The 22034-nt window shown below is 34.9% G+C and overlaps 1 protein-coding gene across 1 annotated transcript in view; it reads left to right on the top strand.

Moving 5' to 3' along the window:
* Positions 1–551: 551 nt before the first annotated feature.
* Positions 552–22034, top strand: part of LOC134656158 (cell adhesion molecule Dscam2-like) — a 100366-nt gene continuing 78883 nt past the window's right edge. The window contains exons 1-2 of the mRNA XM_063511682.1: positions 552–605; positions 6858–6895. Coding sequence (XP_063367752.1) covers positions 6865–6895 — 31 coding nt within the window. The 5' untranslated portion in view covers positions 552–605; positions 6858–6864. The remainder of the gene's footprint in view (positions 606–6857; positions 6896–22034) is intronic.

Here is a 22034-nt window from a genome sequence, read left to right as displayed (position 1 = left end):
ACCTAAGTGGTTTTCAGTCCCCATTCGCATGCTGGCAGCACGACCGGGTTTGAATTGATAAAACATTCCAACCAACAAAATATTACTAGCAAAAATAAAACTCACAAATCGAAGCGAAATATTTCGCTGGTATTCAGAGAGCGCAGAACTACTGAGCGAATAGTAGAAAGGAAAGGTATAAAAGCTTTACCCTTTCTAAAAACACGTAAATAGAAGTACGGAGCGTTCCGTTCGGTTCCAATGGTGGCACACACGCGCGCGGCGCACACCGCGCCACATACGGGGAATAAACGACGTGAAATGGGAAAAAAGTTAAATATGTATGAGTGCGGGTAAATATAAAAATCGGTATATAAAGCCGTTTATATATAATATAGGTGGAAAGCGCGCTGCCGGTTGCTCGCACGGCAGTCGCTCTCGGGCCTTGCAAGCGCGCGCTCCATATACAGCCTCCGGCTGGAGCGTGGCCGGCCCCACCGCGTGTTTCATAGTTCACTACTAACAAACTTTGACATTAATACTTTACAATGACTTAGTTAAGTGAATCCGTGTAAATATTAAAAATAAAAACTGATATTTGTGTGGAAGTTCCTAAAACTCGACAGGTAAGTGTTTACCGAAGTTTTAACGTAATCAACAGAGATTTTGTGCCCAAACTGTGACGCGCGCTTTTTCCAACTTTGGAAAAGTTTCGAGGAGATAATAATTCGTCTGTTAAATAATGTGTTTTCTTGACAATGGAATTACGTTTTATTCTGTCAAACTTTTCTTCGAATTAGGACTTTTATTATTTGTTTTTACACGGAGTATGCGACTTTCTAAATTCTTCACAATAAAATTCATTGATGATATACTTAGTGGTGCTTCTCCAACCAAGTATAAAACTTTTCTGCAAAACTTTTCAACTACGATAATGTGAAGTGGAGCCACGAATTAATTGATTAGGTTTTTGTAAATGTTTTAAATTTCTATTGATCTATTTAATAACTCTCCGTACATTTATGAACTTCTTTTTTTTTGGAAATAATTATTTATACCGTGCAATTTTATTGTTTTAAGATATGAATTTTATTTCATATACGTTTAACCGATATGATATTCAACTCTATTAAAGTTAAAGTTAAGTTATTAAAGTTAGAATTTAAACAAATCTTTTTTGTTAAATGTATTTAACAACAATAAATTAGGTAAGTACCTAACTAAAACTGGAGGCATGAGTAGGTATAAGAAACTTAACTTATGCAGTTTTATTTTATTTTGCATGATATTTGGATGGAAATTGAAAGCAAGAATTAATTACAAACAAACGGACTATTGTTGCGTGGTTTCGTGTCAGGTTCGAGTTAAATTAAAACATAATAACTTTTGATAAAAGTTCTATTTTTATTTTTATTTTGATTAAATACTAAGTGATATATAGTAATACCAAATAATTAAACTATTAACGGAAAATGGTCTTGTATGCCTACTTGGAGGTAATAAATAAATAAAATATATTTGATTATTAACCGATTTAAATTTTTTGGGCAGTAACATTTTTTCATCAGTGAAAACCAGAGTTCGAGCAAAGTGACATGAAAATCGATAATTTGGAAAAATGGACCACCCTGACATTTCATGCAATATTCGATACAATGCTAATTGTATGTACTGTGTAGAATGAATTCAGTCGATCGCATTCAAGATCTTGAACCATCTGAATATCCGCTGTCCGCTGAATACCCTTTCTTCTGGATTAATCTGTCAGCTAAGTAAGTGAGGGTTAACCAGCGCATAGACTAGTCGGCAAAAATAGGCAACACTGGTATCGACCGCTACCGAAATAAATCAGCCGTCTCGCCTCAGCCGTAAGGCGTCCGTCTGTTCAGAACAATTAATCAGCTGTTATTATTTCCGCTATAGGTATTAGGTACACGCCGCAACATATTGGCACAATTTGTTGGGCGAAATTCGCCTGACAGGCCAGGTTATCCCAAAACGAAGATATATTATACCGTAACCTATTATTTATTTTCTATTTCGATGGTATACAATACATATATATTTAATTTCAGTAATGAATAAATGGTTCATTTAAACTTTGCGAGGGCTTAGCTAAAGTATTTTCTTCACGTAAAATACAACGAAAATTGTTTGCAAAGTATATAAAAATAGTTAACGTTTAGTTAGTCTCATATTTTATAACTACAAAATAGTTTAAAACCAAACGGGGTCTAGAATTTGTCGTGCAAAATGTAGCTTTTTAATGTCCACGTGAAAGAACCTGCCCTTAACCGGCTGTTATTACTTCCTTAGCGGTATACACCGCAACACATCGCTACAATTTGTTCTCCTCGCAAATTTCGCCTGACAGTTAAATTAGTCCGAGCCCGCAAATAAATGAAACTCCCTAGTCCCGCAATAGGCGGCTATTTCATTACACGTTCGTAAATACGACGAGATGAGTGCGTCGCTTTAAGAGCTTAAGAGCGAGCGCTCAAATTTAGAAATGGAAATGGATTATTATATTCGTATCGGGTTTTGGGTTTCATTTACATATGATTTGTTCATTAAGGCATATTGTTATTGAAGGTATATTTGGTCTACTTATCATCATCATCATCATCATAACTTAAGAGCTTTGCTCTTGTCGGTGGAGTAATCGCCAATCATTCCTTTCTTGTGCCAGTCTTTTAATTTCCTCATACGATGTATCATTTTTACTCTACTCTACTCTACTTCATAGAACCAAAATTAAAATTATAGCAAAAGCCATGTTCATAGAATATCATCAGAGAGATATTTGAGCATGGCCGGCATTAAGTGGTTGCAACACAGTTACAAATAAATATACTTTTACAAAACTAATAAGCTCAGAAAATCATGCATATTAATTTCACCTTGACCATGCATGCATATTGCATGTGCTGTTATTTATTTCTACGGTATTAAAGATAAAGATAAAAATTTTATTCGTGACGTTCACAAAACATGTACGAACCTTACAGCTTTTTGTTAGACAGTGCACGTTTTTATTTGGCTATCCGAGAAAAAGGCTATTTTACTTGTGAATAGTGATAATGTCTACTATTTCTATCATTTACCGTAATAAGTAGTGTCTACTATCACTATCATATCACCTACCGTGGCCTAGAGCCTAGTGGAGTTGTAGAGTAGACCTACTGGGAACTTTAAATATTTTCTTAATTACCATTTTTTGAGATCAGTAGAATAAGGTCTTTGGCTGTCGAAAAATTGTCAAATCGAGTACTTCGTACGCATCGCCTGCCAGAAACTAAAAAAAATAATCAATAAAATATATTTTCCATTGCCTGTCGGTATAAAACCACAACAAATTGGAATTTTATCAGGCATTTAAATTAGCCTGAACCCACAAATAAATGGAACTGGCTAGTCCTTCAATGGGCCCGCCAATTCAACGCTCGAGTAATGGAATGTTGGACGTCAATTGGCTAGGTATTATGACAAACCACTTTGAATGTGTACTATTATGCGTCGTTTTAGGATACTGATTTATTATAGTACGTACAGTCATGTAAATTATGCCGTCTATTGTTAAATGTCATTAGTGCCGTGAATATACGCGACTTGGTTTTTAAACTCTTTGATATTTTTAATAAATTCTGAGTATATACATAGGAATGACTTGATAAGTACCTGCTTATTTACAATATTTCGTTATTTGGCAGATACTACTATCCTAGCGCTGATACAAGATGAAATAGTCGTTGTTTATCGAGACCTTCAGTGCCTTCGTACTGTGCAAGTAAAAGGGCTTTCTTTGTTATTTTATAAAGTCTTTCTAAAGGATTTAGCAAAAAGAGTTTTATTGAACTCTTTAATACTTTTTTCTCTTTTTTAAACTGTTCTTTAACGTAAAAGTAAAAGATTTTATTGTGTTTCGTCCCATTGGAGTAAAATTAACTCCCTAGTGAAACAAAAACTGTGGTTTATTCACCTTTATTTTCATTACCCAGTATTTCAATAAAATGTTTTCATACCTAGTAATATTAACATTAAAATTTTGTAATAATTTCAGCGGACTCCCTGGCGATTTAGTTTAATGTACAATTTCATGGCTGATATTACGAACAGTGAAATATTCAATATTGGAATTTGAAATCCGCGGGGAATGGTTCTAATGAATGCCATAAGAAAAGTTAATGCCTTACAGAAAGTGTAATAAAGAAAATCTCTTAAAGGTTTTGAAGCGCTTTGGCAGTTTTAAAATAATATACTATTTAAAACTTTCGTTATCGCGAAATTTATTTAATTACCTTTATTTATCGACGTTTCGACACAGGTTACACTGGTCGTGGTCGCGATAGACCCGCCGTCTATATGTGAGTTTTAAAATAAGTTCTTTGTTGGTCCTCTGGAAATGCGGAAGCATTGTTTTTATTCTACGACTACCTAAATAACTAAATACTTATATAAATTTATAGTTTTCTAGCATCGTTCCATAAATAAATTAAATAGCAGTAAAATGTGCTTAAATTAAATTAATTATTAAAATTTGAAAACATGTTGTCCTAAATTTATGCGTATAAGTCCACTTGATATTATTAAAATACATTTGGCTTTGAATTTCTGAACAATTACAATTTCGGATACTTTTTTGTCACTTTAAGCATAACCTTCCGTAAATAAGATTTTAAGATTGTGAGAGAAATTGTAAAGGTCAAAATCAATATTAAAGGCGTTTTTGAAGTGAAAACTTCTTTAGCGGCGCTGGGCACTTTTTGAGGTGGGGAAAAAATTATAAACTCGAGAGCGTAAGGACCACTCAATGAGATAATTCAATAAAGCTGCATCTTGATGAAATCGCTAATAAAAGTGAACTCTAGTACTGGTGAATAAACCTCACAATACCATGACCAAATATATTAAGATGCGAGGTCTGGAAGGTAACTTTACAATTTCTCGAATTTTAAACAAATAAAGCTAGGTACATCTTGATGAAAATCGCTAATAAAAGTGAACTCTAGTACTGGTGAATAAAACTCAAAATACCATGACCAAATATATTTACTATTTAGATACGAGGTCTGCAAGGTAACTTTACAATGTCTATTCGAATTTTAAACAATTAAAGTCTGTGCGGAAAGAGAAGAGTCGTAGAATGTATTGGATCCCATACATTTCACGACTCTTCTCTTTCCGCATAGACTTTACGCTACAAATTTGAATTTCGAATTTTAAACAAGCGTAAGGCCCTATTCGCATGGCAGCTTTTTAAACGCGCGTTAAAAAAGCGTTTGAATCATTTGAATGATAAAAATATATAAGGATACATGTTTATTAATTCACACGACTGCGACTGTGACTGATGATGGCTTGACCGTCTATGTAAAATAGCGAAAGAAAATGAGTGAGTACTTTATAAATATACTAGATGAAAACCCGGCTTCGCTCGGGTGAAATGTAGATATTTCTGTAGTTATCGGTTCTCAAGGAATATTAAAGGCAAAGCAAGGCATAGATTTGTATAGCATCGTTCATTGTGTATTTATTAAACACATAGGAAATTAAAACTGCAAAAGTCAAGAAAAAATATGTTGACGTAAGACGTAAGACGCTTCGTAAGACGGACACGTGACCTGATCAAAAAACTGTTACAATGTCATTGAGTTTTCACTTCTGCCGGCACTCCCGGAGTGCAACCCGTTGCTTGTTTTTAGAATGGGTCATGAGGAGCATCCGCATGTTTTGCATATTTGTGGGTTTTGATAGATTATTATCATCGAAACGTTGGGTCATGTACATTACCATACGCGAGGCTCCAATTCATAATATCGGAATCTGTTTACGTTTAATTATAACCGTGTGCAGAGCTTTGCCCGCAATAATTCGAATAATCCAATATTTTTCAGCATCCAATTAAGCAACCCCCGCAGTTAAACGACCATTTGTGTACCTTATTGCAACGTTATAAGGTTTTTTAAGCATGTGTGTGTTTGCACACCGATAATAAATACTCACTTTATCGTCGCAGCCCAATAATTAAGTTTTACAGCTTGTAATTTTCCGCCCGGATTGTTTTTGTTTTAATTATGTGTTTATTTTATAACTTTTGTGTTTACTTTTATATCAAATGCGATAACAAGGTCGGAATTTAGTCAATAATTTGTTATGAAAGGAGTCGTGGTCTGTACCTACTCGTATCGCCAACCTAAGGCCTTAGACATTCAAAAATTGAACCTCGGCTCCATACATGTTATTGTTCTACATTGTAGTAGACAATACCTACTTTGTTTCCCTTATGAAACATATTAGCTTTATACGGCATACTTGCCACAGTGTCCGAGCCCTTAAATATAATATCGAAGAGAGGGCAAATAACGATCCCTAAGCCGCAATATCTCAAGGGAATTAAGGGATCCATCATCAGCCGAAGGATATATAATATATTGCTTTCGGCACTAGTTGACAACTAATACGTAACTTGAAAGACATTACGATGTAGTTACCTACTTAAAGCTCTCGTTCCTCTTGGGGCTATAGTTTGGAATTAACTATATCGATTTTATTGTTTTATTTTTGTAAGTACTATACTTACAAATTCAGAAAGTTAGGATGACGAGTAAATGAGGTCATTTTGGACATTCACTCCACGTTATAATTTCCGTACCTATGTGCTATTTTATTGTATTTAACAATAACTAATATTGTACTAAACTTTTGCCTGCGTCGTATGTATGTATGTAAACACTTTATTGTACATGAGACAATATATGTGACTTGGTGCCAAGTTACAAGCGCCTATTTTCAACAATAGTATTATTTTTTCTGTGACAATAAACAATATGTATGATAATTTGATAATTATTATTATAACACTTATTTTTCTTTTCTAGGTCAACGATGTCGCCAATTCTTTTAGTAGCAATTTTTGGTAAGTATTTTTTTCGTAAATATTTCCTAGGTACCTACGTACCTACTTGTATTATGTATATAATTATTCTATTTATGTACCTATACTATATTATCACCAGGCGTATTCAACCTTCAGTTTATTTTCAAGCAGTGTATTTACCTTATAAAGTATGTTTTTGGATTATTCGTTTATTCATTTTTAAGAGAATATCCTCGTGGCAATAGGCATGGTATTATTACTAGTTGCACGAATTGATCACAAGTACTTATCGTAAATATTTAAAAAACATAGTATATATCCATATAAATACCAGTGGCGGCGCGTCCATAAAAGCCGATTCCCACCGGCTTGCCTGTTTTTGGACGTTTGAGCAGAGTTCTAAAGGAAATATGTAAGCCAAATTAGCCCCGGCTTGCCAATGGATATGTTTGACGCGCCGCCACTGATAAATACCGATACCCAAAGGTTGTCTGGAAGAGATCGCTCTGAAGCGATAAGACCGCCGCCTGTTGTTAACTCTATTGTCTTTGTATATGTTACTGTACATTTATTGTAAACTACGAGTTTGGTGAGGTGTGAAATAAAGAGTATTTTATTGTATTGTATTTGTATTAATAATGTCGAAAATCTGTTCCACGGAGGAGTTTGAATAGCTTCAGCATTTGTCCCAACTCGCTAAGTGGGGTTCTACAGAGGTCTTACAGCTATGTCGACATTCGGTTTAGCTATTTGCCGAATTTGAGACGGTCAGACTGATATTCAATAAGCTATGCAAGCGGATTGTTTGTTAATATTGTGACTTGGGAGATCATTCGAGCGATTTCAGATGCGATCGGAACGCGGTCTACTCGTAACTTTGCAAACTTTAGTAATAATCGGTAAAGAAAAACACCGAGAGAAAACACCGTAGAAATTGACTGGTGTCCTCTCCAATCTAATTAGCTTGGGGCCTATCTGCCTAGCTCACGATCTTTTTTGAAACTTCTCCAATAACCCTATTATTTGGGATCATTATAATTCAAAGCGGTTTTTAGTTAAATTTTTAAATCCTTAATTGGACAATGTAAATAAATACTGGGTATAAACTTTGCTGTTCTTTTCAGTACTTTAACTTTTCCCATTTTGTCCTACCTAAATACAGGTGGTCTAGCATGAGTTGCGTTCTCGCGCGCGAGTCCATACTTGAAGTCGCGCCAGATGTATGGAATCGCGCGCGAGACCGCAACTCATGCTAGACCGCCAGATGTGCAAGGTGCGGAAAGTTTCATAAAAGTGCGAAAAGTTCTCGGAAATTTCAGGAAAATTTCAAAGGAAGTTAAGGAATCTTTCATTTTGGAGCGGAAAATTTCGATCTCCATACAAAAATATGAGAAGTTTCCGAAAATTTTCAATGTGGAAATTTCGCAATTTTGGAACTTTCTGACAGCACATCAGTATACCCAAATATCTATGATTCTTGACGACTATTGAACACCAAGAAGATTGAACTAACGACCGAGCATGACATACTTATTTCGATATGTATCGAAATAGGCGTTCTTGACATTGACACGTGCGTTAGCAGCAAATACACAAATAAATACAAAATTGTCAGACTCTAAATGAATGACTCCTTCAATATATATATCATTAAAATGACCCTATTTGTGTAATCATATTTTGAAAATGATATCCACGACACGGCTCCATAATACCCTTCAGGATAATTTGAAGTGTTTTTCCTTGTTTCGGCACGAAGTAGAATCTTCTTTAAGCTGGCTTTTTTCTCCCGATTGACTTTCTTATTAGATAATAACTCTTACTAATTACGCTATTAAAACTAATTGTACGAAATTTGCATAGTATTGGGTAACTTAGACTTATTAAACTTTCTCTGGGAAGGAAGCAAGGACATCATGATTACTTCAATAGGTATAGGTATATTAGGTTTATAATTATTTTCACCTCAGCAGCTCGAACAAGGGTACTTTGCTACTTAAAAACAGTGAGCAAAATCGCATTTTGCTTACTGAGTGAGACAAAATGAGCAAAATGCGATTTTGCTCACTGTTTTTAAGTAGCAAAGTACCCTTTTTCGAGCTGCTGAGGTGAAAACTTAATTGTTGGTATATCTTAAGAAAACATGAGTGAATAGAGGTAAGTGATGAAGAAGGAATACATTTTTCCGGTTCTCTAATATGTTCTCACTGCTGAGGTGAAAAGTTTTGTGAACTACACGAGATCAAAGTTATTTACATCTCGTGCGCTTTTGAGTCCCTTACTACGCTCAAGATTCTAAATTAGATTCACGAGCGTAGCGAGTATAGAATCTTTCGCTTGCACGGGACTCAAAATAAGCACTCGAAGAAATATCAAACTTTGATCTCTTGTTGTACAAATAACTATTTCTCTATTTTGTATTAGTCGTCAAATCATCATCATATAATAGATCTGCTTAAATAACTACGGTTCGTACTTTACTCTTATTCTATAGTTTGCTACGATCTAGTGCAGATCGACGATCAACCAATTGTAATGGCAACCTTAGTTGCCGTAGTCTTCAGTGGGAGTCTTTCGGCTGATATGATGATAATGAGAGTGAATAAAATTACTAGAAGCCAAACTACCAACTTTGTTGATTTTATACGTGCGAAAGGGAAGAAGAGGTGACATAGGCGAGTTAAAATTCTAAGTGGGATGGGGCAGAATTAATTATTTTCATTAAATTAGAATTTTACGCTTTATGAAGTTGTCAACGGCAGGAGGCCTGGGAGGAATTATATAATCGCGGTCGTTTGCCTCAAACGATCCGGATGAATTACCCTAAAGGGAATAATTTTCATGGTCATGAAGCTCATGAACATGTATACGTAAGCTCACGTTATTTCATATAGGTAATGTAGGTGGTAGGTGTGTAGGTACTGAGAGCCGTTTGAAATTTAACGGTACCTATGGTTATTACAATTATTTTATTTGGCCTGCAGGTTGTAGTCGTAAATTTATGCTACTGGCATATAATTTAGGTACTTGTATTTAATATTTGCTGTTTTAACAAGACAGTGTTCTATGACAGTAGGTGTATTTACATATTATACAAAAATATATACCAATAGTAATTCTTTCTATAATTTGTTACCTAGTAACAGTTTACTTTTTAGGACGTACCTACTAATAGATATACATTAACGAATGTAAAATTGTTTTACACATATAGGTACTTAATCACGTGATTTAATTTATTGATTCTGAAGGCCCGTTGGTTTTTCAGTGACAAACTGTGACAAATAATACAATGCAACGTTAGGTCATTTTTTTTTATACCACATAGGTGGCAAACAAGCATACGGGCCGCCTGATGGTAAGCAGTCACCGTAGCCTATGGACGCCTGCAACTCCAGAGGTGTTACATGCGCGTCATGTTCAAAACATCAGAATGAACTTATATTTAACCTATGTTTTACTAGCACTTAATCCTAATTCATAAAGTCCCGTTATTATAAATTATTTATGCTATGTGACTTATGTGTGACTATAAAAACCGTAAAAGAACCCAGCCATTAAATGAATCAAACTCTTTAGAAAAACAGTCAAAGAAATAAATACTTAAATAAATAATGTATGTATATTAAATAAATACATACTCTCGGAATACATCAATTTATAAATTAATAATACTTCAACAGCAGTAGAGTAATACACCATTCGGTATCTAAGAAATATTAGCAGGAAAAAAGTGACTTTCATTGAAGCTCAACTGGATATTAAAGAATCCTCAAAAGTAAATAGAATTTTACCTTGACGGGCGAAATCTTTGATAAAAAAGGTATGAAAGAAACGGGTATTATCCTTCGTATGCCGGGGGCCGGGGGCGTTGTTGACCGAGTCACCTTGCTTCCGAGCGGCTAATTGTTTGTCATGGCCGCTGGAACTCGGAATTGCTGGATAAGATTGTTAGGTATTAGACACTATAGAGAATTAAACCTAGATCAAATGGTATACACGTATGCAACAAACGGGGATAATCCTTTATCCATATATACTAACGAGAAACACCGAGAAACACCGTTGATACCCGTAATCGCGATAATCCCATTGTGGAAAAGTGTCAATTATCTCGGTAATCAACGGCGTTTCCCGTTAATGTGGCGCCGGCATATTAGTGCGAGTTAACTTGCTATGAGCTGATTTTTATATGGTATAGTCGCAGAATTCTCTGGTTAAATCATTGACATTATCGAAGTAACCATATTACCCAAAGACTGAAAATGAAAATGAGCTCAATAAAGATAATTTCTCTGTCAAGCATCCTACCCAGACCCAGTGTAAGTATTTTGATAAGAAAAATAAAAGTACTTCCAATCGTGCTCTTTGACACACGAACGTGGCAATCAGATTAGAACCGGGACAAAGAACTTTTTTATTTATCATCTAGAAGTTTCGAATTGTGTTAGCGTTGAATCATTTTTGGGCTTGTTATTCGGCTCCTGGTAGTTACGGTAATTGTATGTGCAGAGATATGTAGGTAGTTGAATATGTGACGGTTACACAATAAACAGTACGACGCAACTACCCGCTAGCTTCACTCCATAGGGAAGTGTCATGGCGTGCGCGTGGCTGCGGAGTGCACAAGCGATAACAGTTGTTTCATTTGGTCACCCAGTACACAACGGCGCCTGGACATCACAAATGGCGACGAGGATAAAACATCACCAAAAAAATTACGAAAAGGAAAGGTAACGGTGGCGGAAAAAAAACAAAATACCTAAGGTATGGAAATCCTAACCTAATAGCTACCGTAGTTGTCCATTTGCTCCCGAGCTCCCGATTGTATTCAGGCAATACAAAAGTTTGGGCGAGGTGATATTCGGTGTAACGAGTGACGTACGGTTGTACATAATACGGAAATATTAAAATTGCAACGACTTTGTTACGTAACTAGGTTATGAAATTCCAAACTCACGTCAGAGGAGTATTAAAGAAACTAGTGCAGAATTTAAATATTAGTGCAAAACTGTAAAAAGGTAGATCTTGTACCTATACCTAATTTTATACCTACTTAGGGCGACATGTATTGCAACCCTATGAGGTACAGAACGTTACGGCCCAAAGCATCTGTTATTTTCTGGATGCAACGGGCATTAGTAATGAACTTTAAAGGGCCGTCACCATAGATCAATACGTGGTCGACGTGACACTCAAAGGCCCGATACCACCCCAATAATAATAAATATAAATACCTAATTTTATAGTTTTGTTTACAATCAATGTTAATAAAAACAATTATGTATATGCACAGTTGATTTTGTCGACTGTTTACATAAGAACAGTAGTTAACTTTACAACTATTTAGTGAGTAATTGATGGTAGGTAGCTCGGGAGGAATGTTTACCAAGCAAAGAAGAAATATGCGCTTGCTTATTACACTAACTCTTTGACAGTAGCTACTGTTCGTGAGCCTGGTTACCAATTGTAAATCCAAAAGTGCAATCAATGCAAGATAGATCAATAATTGGGAAAATCCTACAAAAAATAATGTACTCATGTTGCATTATTAGAATGATGTGGCACCGGTGTATTAATTTTTCCATGAAGTGACAGAAACGAATATGCTGATGGTTTGCGTGTTACAAATACAGTTGGTACATGGTTTATTTTCTGACTTAATTCATTAAACTATCTTCGCGGAAATCACGATTATTATGAGTTGTTGTGTATTTGCCGTTGATACTTAAAATATACCTACCTACTTAGTTGTGTAATTACTAAGATATTTTTACATAAGGAAACCTATTGAGAAACCTGCATATTAAGTCGGTATAGTCGTATAAATTTTTAGGGACCTTATGTCCTAAAAGAAATATTGTTCGATTAAAATAACCTGTTATAATACTTATAATCAATTGAAATGGTATGAATCGCTGTTACCTAACTTGGTGTCGACTTAACATGTATTTATATACACATAGGTGTGTTATGACAATAAAGAATGCTAGCAGGTAACGGATCAGTAAAATTATCAAGGACCGTTACGATGTCAAGTGAGTCAAGAACTATAGATATGTACTTAGACTGATGAATGCCGAGGGCTTTGTTATTGTTTTACTGTAGGAGTAGACACGTAAACTCAGCATCAAATGAATTGAGTAGTAAGTCGGAGTCGGACTAACAAGAAAAATAAATTACAAGAAGTAAACTGTACATCACATCTATGCTGCAGTTGGTATAAAACTACTAATGACGCAAAACAAATAATTAGTAGGATGGAACGTTCAACTAGTACTAGCAAAACAAATAAGTAGTAGGTTGAAGTGTTCAACTGGTACTAGCAAAACAAATAAGTAGTAGGTTGATATGTTCAACTGGTACTAGCAAAACAAATAGGTAGTAGGTTGAAATTGTTCAATTGGTACTAGCAAAACAAATAATTAGTAGGTTGAATTGAAACGTTCAACTGGTACTGGCAAAATAAATAAGTAGTAGGTTGAATGTTCCACTGGTACTAGCAAAATAAAATAAATGATACAGCGAAATCATAACGCTTACCTACGATATAAACAAGGTATAATTAGTATTATGTTCAACTACCCAGTACTAACAAGCCAAAAGGGGCAAATGTACCTAGTAACAAGTCTAGTAGACGCGATTTAGAGTTGGTTGGTACTAACGATAGGATCTTGTCATAGGTCATCCAAAATGTCCCAGATACCACCATTAGACTTAATAGGGAGGCAAAATAGTAATAAACTGACATAATGTTAGTAGAGTAACCTGCTATGTATTTATTTAATTCAAAATTATATAATAAGCAGCGAAAATTATATAATTGGTGCCTCTGCCTACTGTTCCAGTTCACTTAAGGCGTAGGTATAGATGGATGGCCTCGGGAATAGGCATACCTACTAATATAGATTCAGGTAGATTTTCAATTTTACAAATATATTTGGAAAAAATATTTCCTGTAAAGTACTACAATTAAACCTTCCTCTAACTTGTACCCGTATCATAAATTTACGGCATTTTGCAGATGTTCGTATAGGTAAGTACTCAATGTATCAGCTTAAATAAAAACGAACAAAGCAAGTATATAAAGTATACGACGACTTAATAGACGGTATTCCGATTAAAGATTGTTGTAGCCATTCTGTTGGAACAGTTAGAGGACGCGTTAAATTATAGTTTAAGAGAAACAAGCAGGTGACCAGGATAATAATGCATTTTGCGCAGCCGTGGAAACTGTGGAACACAGAGGCATGCCTAAACTGCCCAAATAAAATCTATAAATAGATGAGGATATACAATTCCTTCAAAATCGTATATGACCCAGATTTCATATTATAAATTCCAATCCCAATCTATTTTAAAGCCGGAATACATGATTCTATTGAATAATAATCAGGACAAAGCTCAATCACAAACCCAAGTACAAAAGGTACGTAAATAGATGCGCTGGCCCTGTCATAATACATCATGTCATGTAGTACCTAAAGTCAATGCTGTAAAAACGGGAGTGGCGATGCGTGGAGCCTTGCACAGTGAGGAAGCACAGCTTACTAACTATACTACGAAACTATACCCAAGGCAAACATGACTTAGGTACTAACAGCAAAACTCTAGTGAACAGCGGTTAACCTAATGCCTTGTAAATAGACATACGACTTTTGTCGGTTGACAGGTAGATGACGAAGTACCTTTTAAGTACCTACCTAGGTAGTAGGTACACCTACTCAGATTAAGATGAGTGATATGTGTGATGTGATGACTAATTATAATTAGGTGTAATTAAAAAGGCAATTTACTGGAAAATATATTTCCCTATTTCAGTCACATGCATAAAACTACAATAATTAAGGATGCCAAAACGCTTAGGTATGCGGTAGAGACAATACATACATTGGAAATTATACATAGTCTCAGAACCGATACATTAAAACAAAACAGAAACAATCAAATAAGTAAATAGTGTGTCTGAGTAGGTATACATTAGAAAATAAAAACAATAAGTATTCGAATTAACCGTGATCTTGATCGCCCTCAATGACAGTGCCTGATTGATGTTTAATTAGTTGAGACTAACTAATTTAGTAAAACTAGTAGATTAAAGTTGCATCTAGAGCCACTTCATGGATCTACCCAAGAGTACACATATATGGTACTAATCTACACTAAGACCCAAAAGACCAAAACCCTAGGTCATATCAAACAGAACCGTTAAACGTAACGCTAAAATGGTAAAGTAAACATTCGAACAGTGTATTCTTGTGTACCTACTTACTCTGTATTTCATGGGATCATGGTTAATATAATGGAGTTCCATTGGTTCATTGTAAGATGTTTATTGAAGTTAAATGACATACTTACCAATGACAGGACATAGGAAACAGACATACAAGGTGTGTATGTTTCAGGTTTATAAAATATGTTGCAACTGTTGCAAGTAATTGAAATAAACCGAAGAAAAAGTGTATACAAATATTAATATTTATATGATAGTCTGACAGTAATTGTTGTGGAAATAATAATACAATACTTACTGGCTTACTAGTTGAAAAATCAGCTTCCGATTAGTAAGAAGGAGTTACGTTATTTTCATAACATAAATTGTAATTATGATTCTTCGCAAAAGTTGCTAGATTAATATTACATTCGATATTATATTTGCTGTGTTACTTTTTGAGTAATAGAATGAATAAAATAAATATTTGGATTAATTGATGTCAATATTATATTATCCAAGTATTACATATAATTAAAGAACGATAATTAGATATGATTATGATTAGATAATAACAATGGTCAAATAGGCAGGTAAATCTTAGTAGGTACCTAACAAATTAATTATATATAAATATATTTATATAGATTATTGTTTGCTTAACCTATTCACAAGTAAAACTAAATATACTTGACGTGGTACCTCTACTATGAATAGAGTAACATTGCTACTTTATTTGACATTGGATTATCTATAAGTATTATAAATTGCCTCATATATATTAACATCATACAAGACAAGTAAAACTGAGTCAATCAGTTATTGCCAGTAAGTAACTAATGTCCAAGACGCTTGGCAAGCTTACAATTTTATTGTACCTAAATCATGAAATATGTATTAATTTAGTAAAATATTATATTGTATGCTAATGTTAATACCTGGAAATATGTAAGCATCAAAAGGAAAATTTAGTAATTAAGGCTTTTAAAATAATTCTTTGAATTATATTCAAGTTAATAAAAGGACTTAAACTCAAAACTGCAAATAGGAGAAGGAGAGGGACTGACACATAAGAAATTGTAAAAGTAAAATAGAGATAGAGATCTTTATTTTGCACCCAATGTACATATTTATATTACATACGAGTAAACTACATAGTAACATACAGGCACATGGACCCTGGTAGGGTATCGCAAGAAATATTTGTAACAAATCAAATTATAAGTTTTATGTGGCAAGCATAACATGACTTAAAGTAAATTAAAAGTCGGTAACAATTAGGAATAATCAAATAATAGTTTTACAGGTTTAAAGGCTTGCTAGTGTTGGAAAATATTTATTATTTAACAGTTGTAAAATGGATCCACACTTCGCCGAGTTTCTTACGCCGGTTCTTCTCGGGTCTCAGGTTAACTTTTCCAAACCGGTGGTAGTATACCTAGATTGGAAAAATAAATCAACGTAGCGAGTATAAGATAATAAGATAAACTGAATTATTGTTGCATGGTTAATATATAAAGTAAAATAAATAAATTGTTATAAAAAGGGAGAGATGTGACGGTTACACAATAAACAGTACGACGCAACTACCCGCTAGCTTCACTCCATAGGGAAGTGTCATGGCGTGCGCGTGGCTGCGGAGTGCACAAGCGATAACAGTTGTTTCATTTGGTCACCCAGTACACAACGGCGCCTGGACATCACAGAATATAAATTTGTTTGCACGGGATCAGCTATCTCTACAGCTGACTGTATTGGCGTTGCAACAGACGGTATGCTATAAGGAAGGTATGGACAAAATTGTTAACAAGAAAATAATAAACATCAGTGTTTTGAAAGTAGCACTCAATTTAGAAGTTATAGCTTGATTTTAAATAATTATTTGACTTAAAAACTTTTTGGTTCATACTACTTTAGGGAATAATAAAATGGACAATAACTTCCGCTACACCTGTGTGTGCAAGTGTGATGAAAACACGTTTTGCTTAAAAATTGTTGATGCCTTACGAGAGAAATAATGGCTGGCTTGTTGGGTGGACGACATCCGGAAGATTGTGGGTCACTTCTGGATGAGATTAGCTCAGAACCGGGACAAGTGCCTATGCTCAGCAGTGGGCGATAAAGGGCTGATATGATGTGATGAGTAATGGGCGGATGACGGATGTAATATACGTCAAAATCATGTCAAACGATATACGTAGATAATTAAAATTGGTTTAAATAAGACGTATATTCGCCCACGCCCATTAATGATGAGATAAATAATATGTATAGCTACCTAATATTTTTTAAATTAAAATTCAAAATAAAAGATGTGAAATAGAGCAGTGTAGAGCTTTCAAATGTGTGTAATGTAAGTACAAAATTCTTAAAGAGTATATTAAACGAAGGCTGCAAATTCGCCAAGATTTCCTCGAACGTCGGTGAACGTCTCTCCATTTTCAAATCGAATTTATTGTCGTAAACGATTCTTCGACAGACATAAGCCGCGAACTCGTACATTCCTGCATTCAGAGTAACGTATCTAATAATACCTAAACATTATTTATTTAAAGCAGCTTAAATTCCTTTAATATTAGGTTTATATCAGGTTGTATATAATATTATTAACCAACTTCAACGAAAACAGAACAAACAATTGAAATCGACGACTATCTAGCCTACGAAACTGGAGGTCCCGGGTTCGAATCCTGCATTCGAGTTGCACCGCGCACATTCGCAATAACTGCGCAAAAATTTACGTTTCTTAATTTTTCAAAGGTTGAATTTTGAAGCACAAATTAATTTGTATAATCTCAAAAAGCGGTATGTTTATGTCATAAATTTTGTTTATTTAAGTATACTAAACTGTGAATCACTTAAATGTAACCTACATTAAGTGATTTATAGTTTTGCATAGACCACATTTGAATAATGCGACATCCGTATTCATTGCCATCGTTGGTCAAGTGTGACGTTAGGCGGGTTTTCTTCCTTCTTAAATCTTGGAGTATGATTTATTTGCAACGTTTACAGATGACAAATTGCGTGGAGCATGCATAGTGATGTGAATTACTGGGAGAAAAATATATAGGTATATTTAATATACCACCAGTTTGGCACTGACATATTCGCTAGCGTGTGCGTAACTTAGAAGGTGACTGTATGCATCTCGCTCGTATATCCGAGCATATAAGTGCGAGCGAGATGTATAGAAAGTAAGTTACGCTGACGTCAACGAATATGTCAGTTTGACATTGCTAAGGCAGTCGTGGTAAGGCTAGAGGGATTGAGGTATAGGTACCAGCCGCATACCTAACGCAAAAGTGCATGGCGACTTTATTTGGCAATTTCGCAGCGCGCTGTACATTCATAAATGTGTTACATTTTATTTACACTTTTATGAAATCTATTATTGTTTCAAAAGTGTTACTTAAAGTATATGTAAACGTTTTTATTAAATACATTTATAAAGGTATCTTTTAAACGTAGGCGGGTAAATTTTTGAAGAGTGTGTTTTTTCGACATTTGTATGGCATTTTTTTATTTTTGGAAACTCAGATTTATAATCATCGGTTTAGGAAGGATTCTTAACAACAAAAAATATACTGTATTATGAGGCACTACTCTTATTTTTATAGATTAGCTAGTTATGGACGTTTAAATATCGACATTCGTATGGCACTATTTAGCATTTTGTAAGGCGCTTTTGACATGTATATGACATTTTTTCGACATTGTATGGCAGTATCTTAATGTTTAATTATTCATTATTTATGAATTTTGTGGCATTTGTAAGATCCTGACGACATTTGTATGACTCCTTTTCGACATTTGTATGGCACTATGTCGGCATTTGTATGCCGCAATCGACATTTGTACAGTCAAAATAGCCGTATAAATGTCGCCATACAAATGGTGCCAATAATAATTTTTGGCGAAATTTCCTACACAGTATAATCGATTCACTTATTTATTTATTTTGATTTATTTATTTTACTATATATTTTAACACTATATTTGTAGTTATTATTATGAAATACACATTTTTATTTCGACTGTATCAACATATTAAGCGTCTATACGAATGTCATTGTAGTCGTACCAAAATATGTCGAAAGAGATTCTTACCTATTTCTACATAAATAAAACTGTTTCCGCGTGCATACTTGATGGTGATCGACGCCCAACTAACCGCACTATTGCGTCGTAAATTTAATCTAACGGTTATTCCATAGACAAAGAAGATTTTGGGGCGTATCTTTAAGTCATAACAAAACAAGTGCCGCGCGGGACAACGATAAAAAGGCTTCCCTTGTTTTATTAAATAACACATTAATTTATCGAAATAATTAAATCAATTCTCTAGAAAGTGCTCTTTATAAAAATACAAAGCTTTTAATAATAATTTGCCTACATCCAAAGTTATGATTTTTTTATTGGGCTAGCCGCCACTGGGACACGCGAAAAAGCGGCAAATTCGCCGTTTTAGGACCTTCAAATGCAATTTTGTCAGAAAATAATAATATTTAAGGTACAGTTGTGCATTATTTTTAAAGATTATAATACATTAAATGAAAATATATACACATACCCAGTCTTTTATATGGACTTCGAGTTTTAGCCGTGGGACGTGAGACAGCAAAAAATGCCTATTTGAAAATTGACCCAGGCCCCATGTGAAATCGCCACAAAACAAATATTCATTACCATTAGAAATAAATACAAGTTTCGAAATGTATTATCGTATTATAGGTTATATCTGAACGTTATGCCTACTTACGGGAAGTATTTTCAAGAAGTAAAAAGTTCTACGCCACATCATTATCGCGTCTTTTTCCGCCTAAGCGTTTTGCCATTATTTGTTCATTTGTTTCGTGTTCTCCCAGCTGTTGGGAAGTAGCTAATGAGTTTCGAGGCACGTATGTTTGTTCGTTACTAAATACATGCTATCAGCGATAAACTGTTTTTTCCCCCGTTGTTAATTGGCGGCAGTGCCGGGAACATCTCGAGAAATAGGGAGTGCTTAACGCGGATTTCTGCATCCAGGAATACTTTTATTGTGCAATTAGCTTCCGTGGGAATTAAAAACGCAGATTAATCTTTGTTACACATAACTACTTTAAATTCTTGAACATTGATTATCTTCAAAAAATATATTCATTAGTTTTTTAGTAATAATTTAGTACATCCGGAGTGCAGTATTTCTTGGTTCAAAAATTTTAAATCCCGTAAGAATATAGGTACAGTCAGCAGCAGAAGTTGCTAAGCGGGCCAGGTATTCAAAATGATCTTGACGCAACTTTATTGTTAAGAGAATAAGAGCATGTGAAGGTAATTTTGAACACCTCGCCCGCTTAGCAACTTCTGCTGCTGACTGTACTTATGCAGATTACGAGTATTAAGGTCGGTTGAAATAGGCGCCCGCAATAATACGCACGAAGCGAACAAAAAATACGGTATACCGCGCTATTATGCCTCAGCAAATAAGGTTGTGTCAGATATTTATATGTGCGCTATTAGTAGGAAAACTTACGTAAACGTATTACATTTTTGTCTCTGAAAACAAACTGACCCCGAGGTGCCCTGGGTAATGTAAAATAATCTCCAGTCGTAACGCGGCATTTGTTTTTTTCATTTAGACCCCATTTCATTAACATGCAGTCGCAAAATTGCTCACACTTTGTCAGCATTAACCCGTCAAACGCTTTGTAGCTCATGCCGTAACAAATAGCGGGCTCCGGAGTTGGTTAATGGAAAGAAATGCAAGTCGGCCGACACGTAGGCATTTGGTTCATTTGATACGCTTTTATTAACTCGCTGTCGGCACGTTTCGGACGTTTTGCACGATACTTATTGACAGAGTAGCGAAAATGAAAATTTATCACACGACTGGCAAAGATTCTTGGGTAGAGTTTCTGTATAATATTTGTATTTTTGATCTCATTTCTATTTGGTCTATAATGTGGAATTTGGTTACGGAGTGAAATGTGAAAATGATTCCAAAACCAAGAATGACAAACAAAAAAAGAATCAGAATTATAAATTAACTGCGGACGTAAGTATCAAGTGCACGTATTGTATTGTATTGTATTGTAGTACGGGCGATTTTCCGCAACTCGACGTCCTGCGCCTATTTTGCGTGATAGGGGCTAGTCCTGCCAGCCCAGTGCACGTAATAAACCTTCAGTTTAGTTGAAACACTACGGTTACACCAATGCGCGCCACCTCTTTAACTTTGATGTATTTATTCCTTCAAGCCTAATTCTCATGAAAACGTACGGGCAATAAAGTACTTTGAGTCTTAAACACAAGGTTCATAATTGAGAAACATGAGTCATACTTCAAGGCACTACCCAATGTTGCAGCCCTCTTTTATGCGTCGATCGTCATCTTAATTGTACCTCATGAAGTAAGACATTCGGCGCAGTCGACCACCGAGCCAATTAATTACCTGAGACGTTTTATAGCTCTAACTTCAGAACCCCTAGTATAAATTTAATTCGATAGCGTGACGAGCATTTTGAACAGCGGGGGACGTTTTGGAAACTCAAAATCCCATACAAAATGACACCTAACGCGTCACGTCACGCTATCGTATGAAATTTACACTAGGGTACAGCTAGGGTACAGCATTATTATGGAACACTGAAGTATTTATAGGTTTGTATACAATGACGGATAACACAACAAATTTTGAAATTGTGTTAAGGGGGTGGCGTATTTAAAACGATACAGGATAAATAAAAAAAAGCAGAATTATTTTAAAGTCTTCATTTAAGAAGGCGTAAATAATAAAAGTGATAGCTACTGGGGTGGACTGTATTAATGGAGATGATGGAAACTCGTAGATTGATATTTAATTGAGTAATTTAATAAATAAAATTAAACGCAAAGATGGTATCAATAACACGGTGACAGACAGACTGAACTGACAATCATGGATTCGAATTAGGATACAAAATAAAAAGGTATAAAAGAGGTCGC

Source organism: Cydia amplana, chromosome 17 (assembly GCF_948474715.1).
Source record: "Cydia amplana chromosome 17, ilCydAmpl1.1, whole genome shotgun sequence".
Lineage (NCBI taxonomy): Eukaryota > Metazoa > Arthropoda > Insecta > Lepidoptera > Tortricidae > Cydia > Cydia amplana.
Note: the sequence above shows the minus strand (reverse complement) of the source record. Positions and strands in the feature narration are given on the sequence as shown.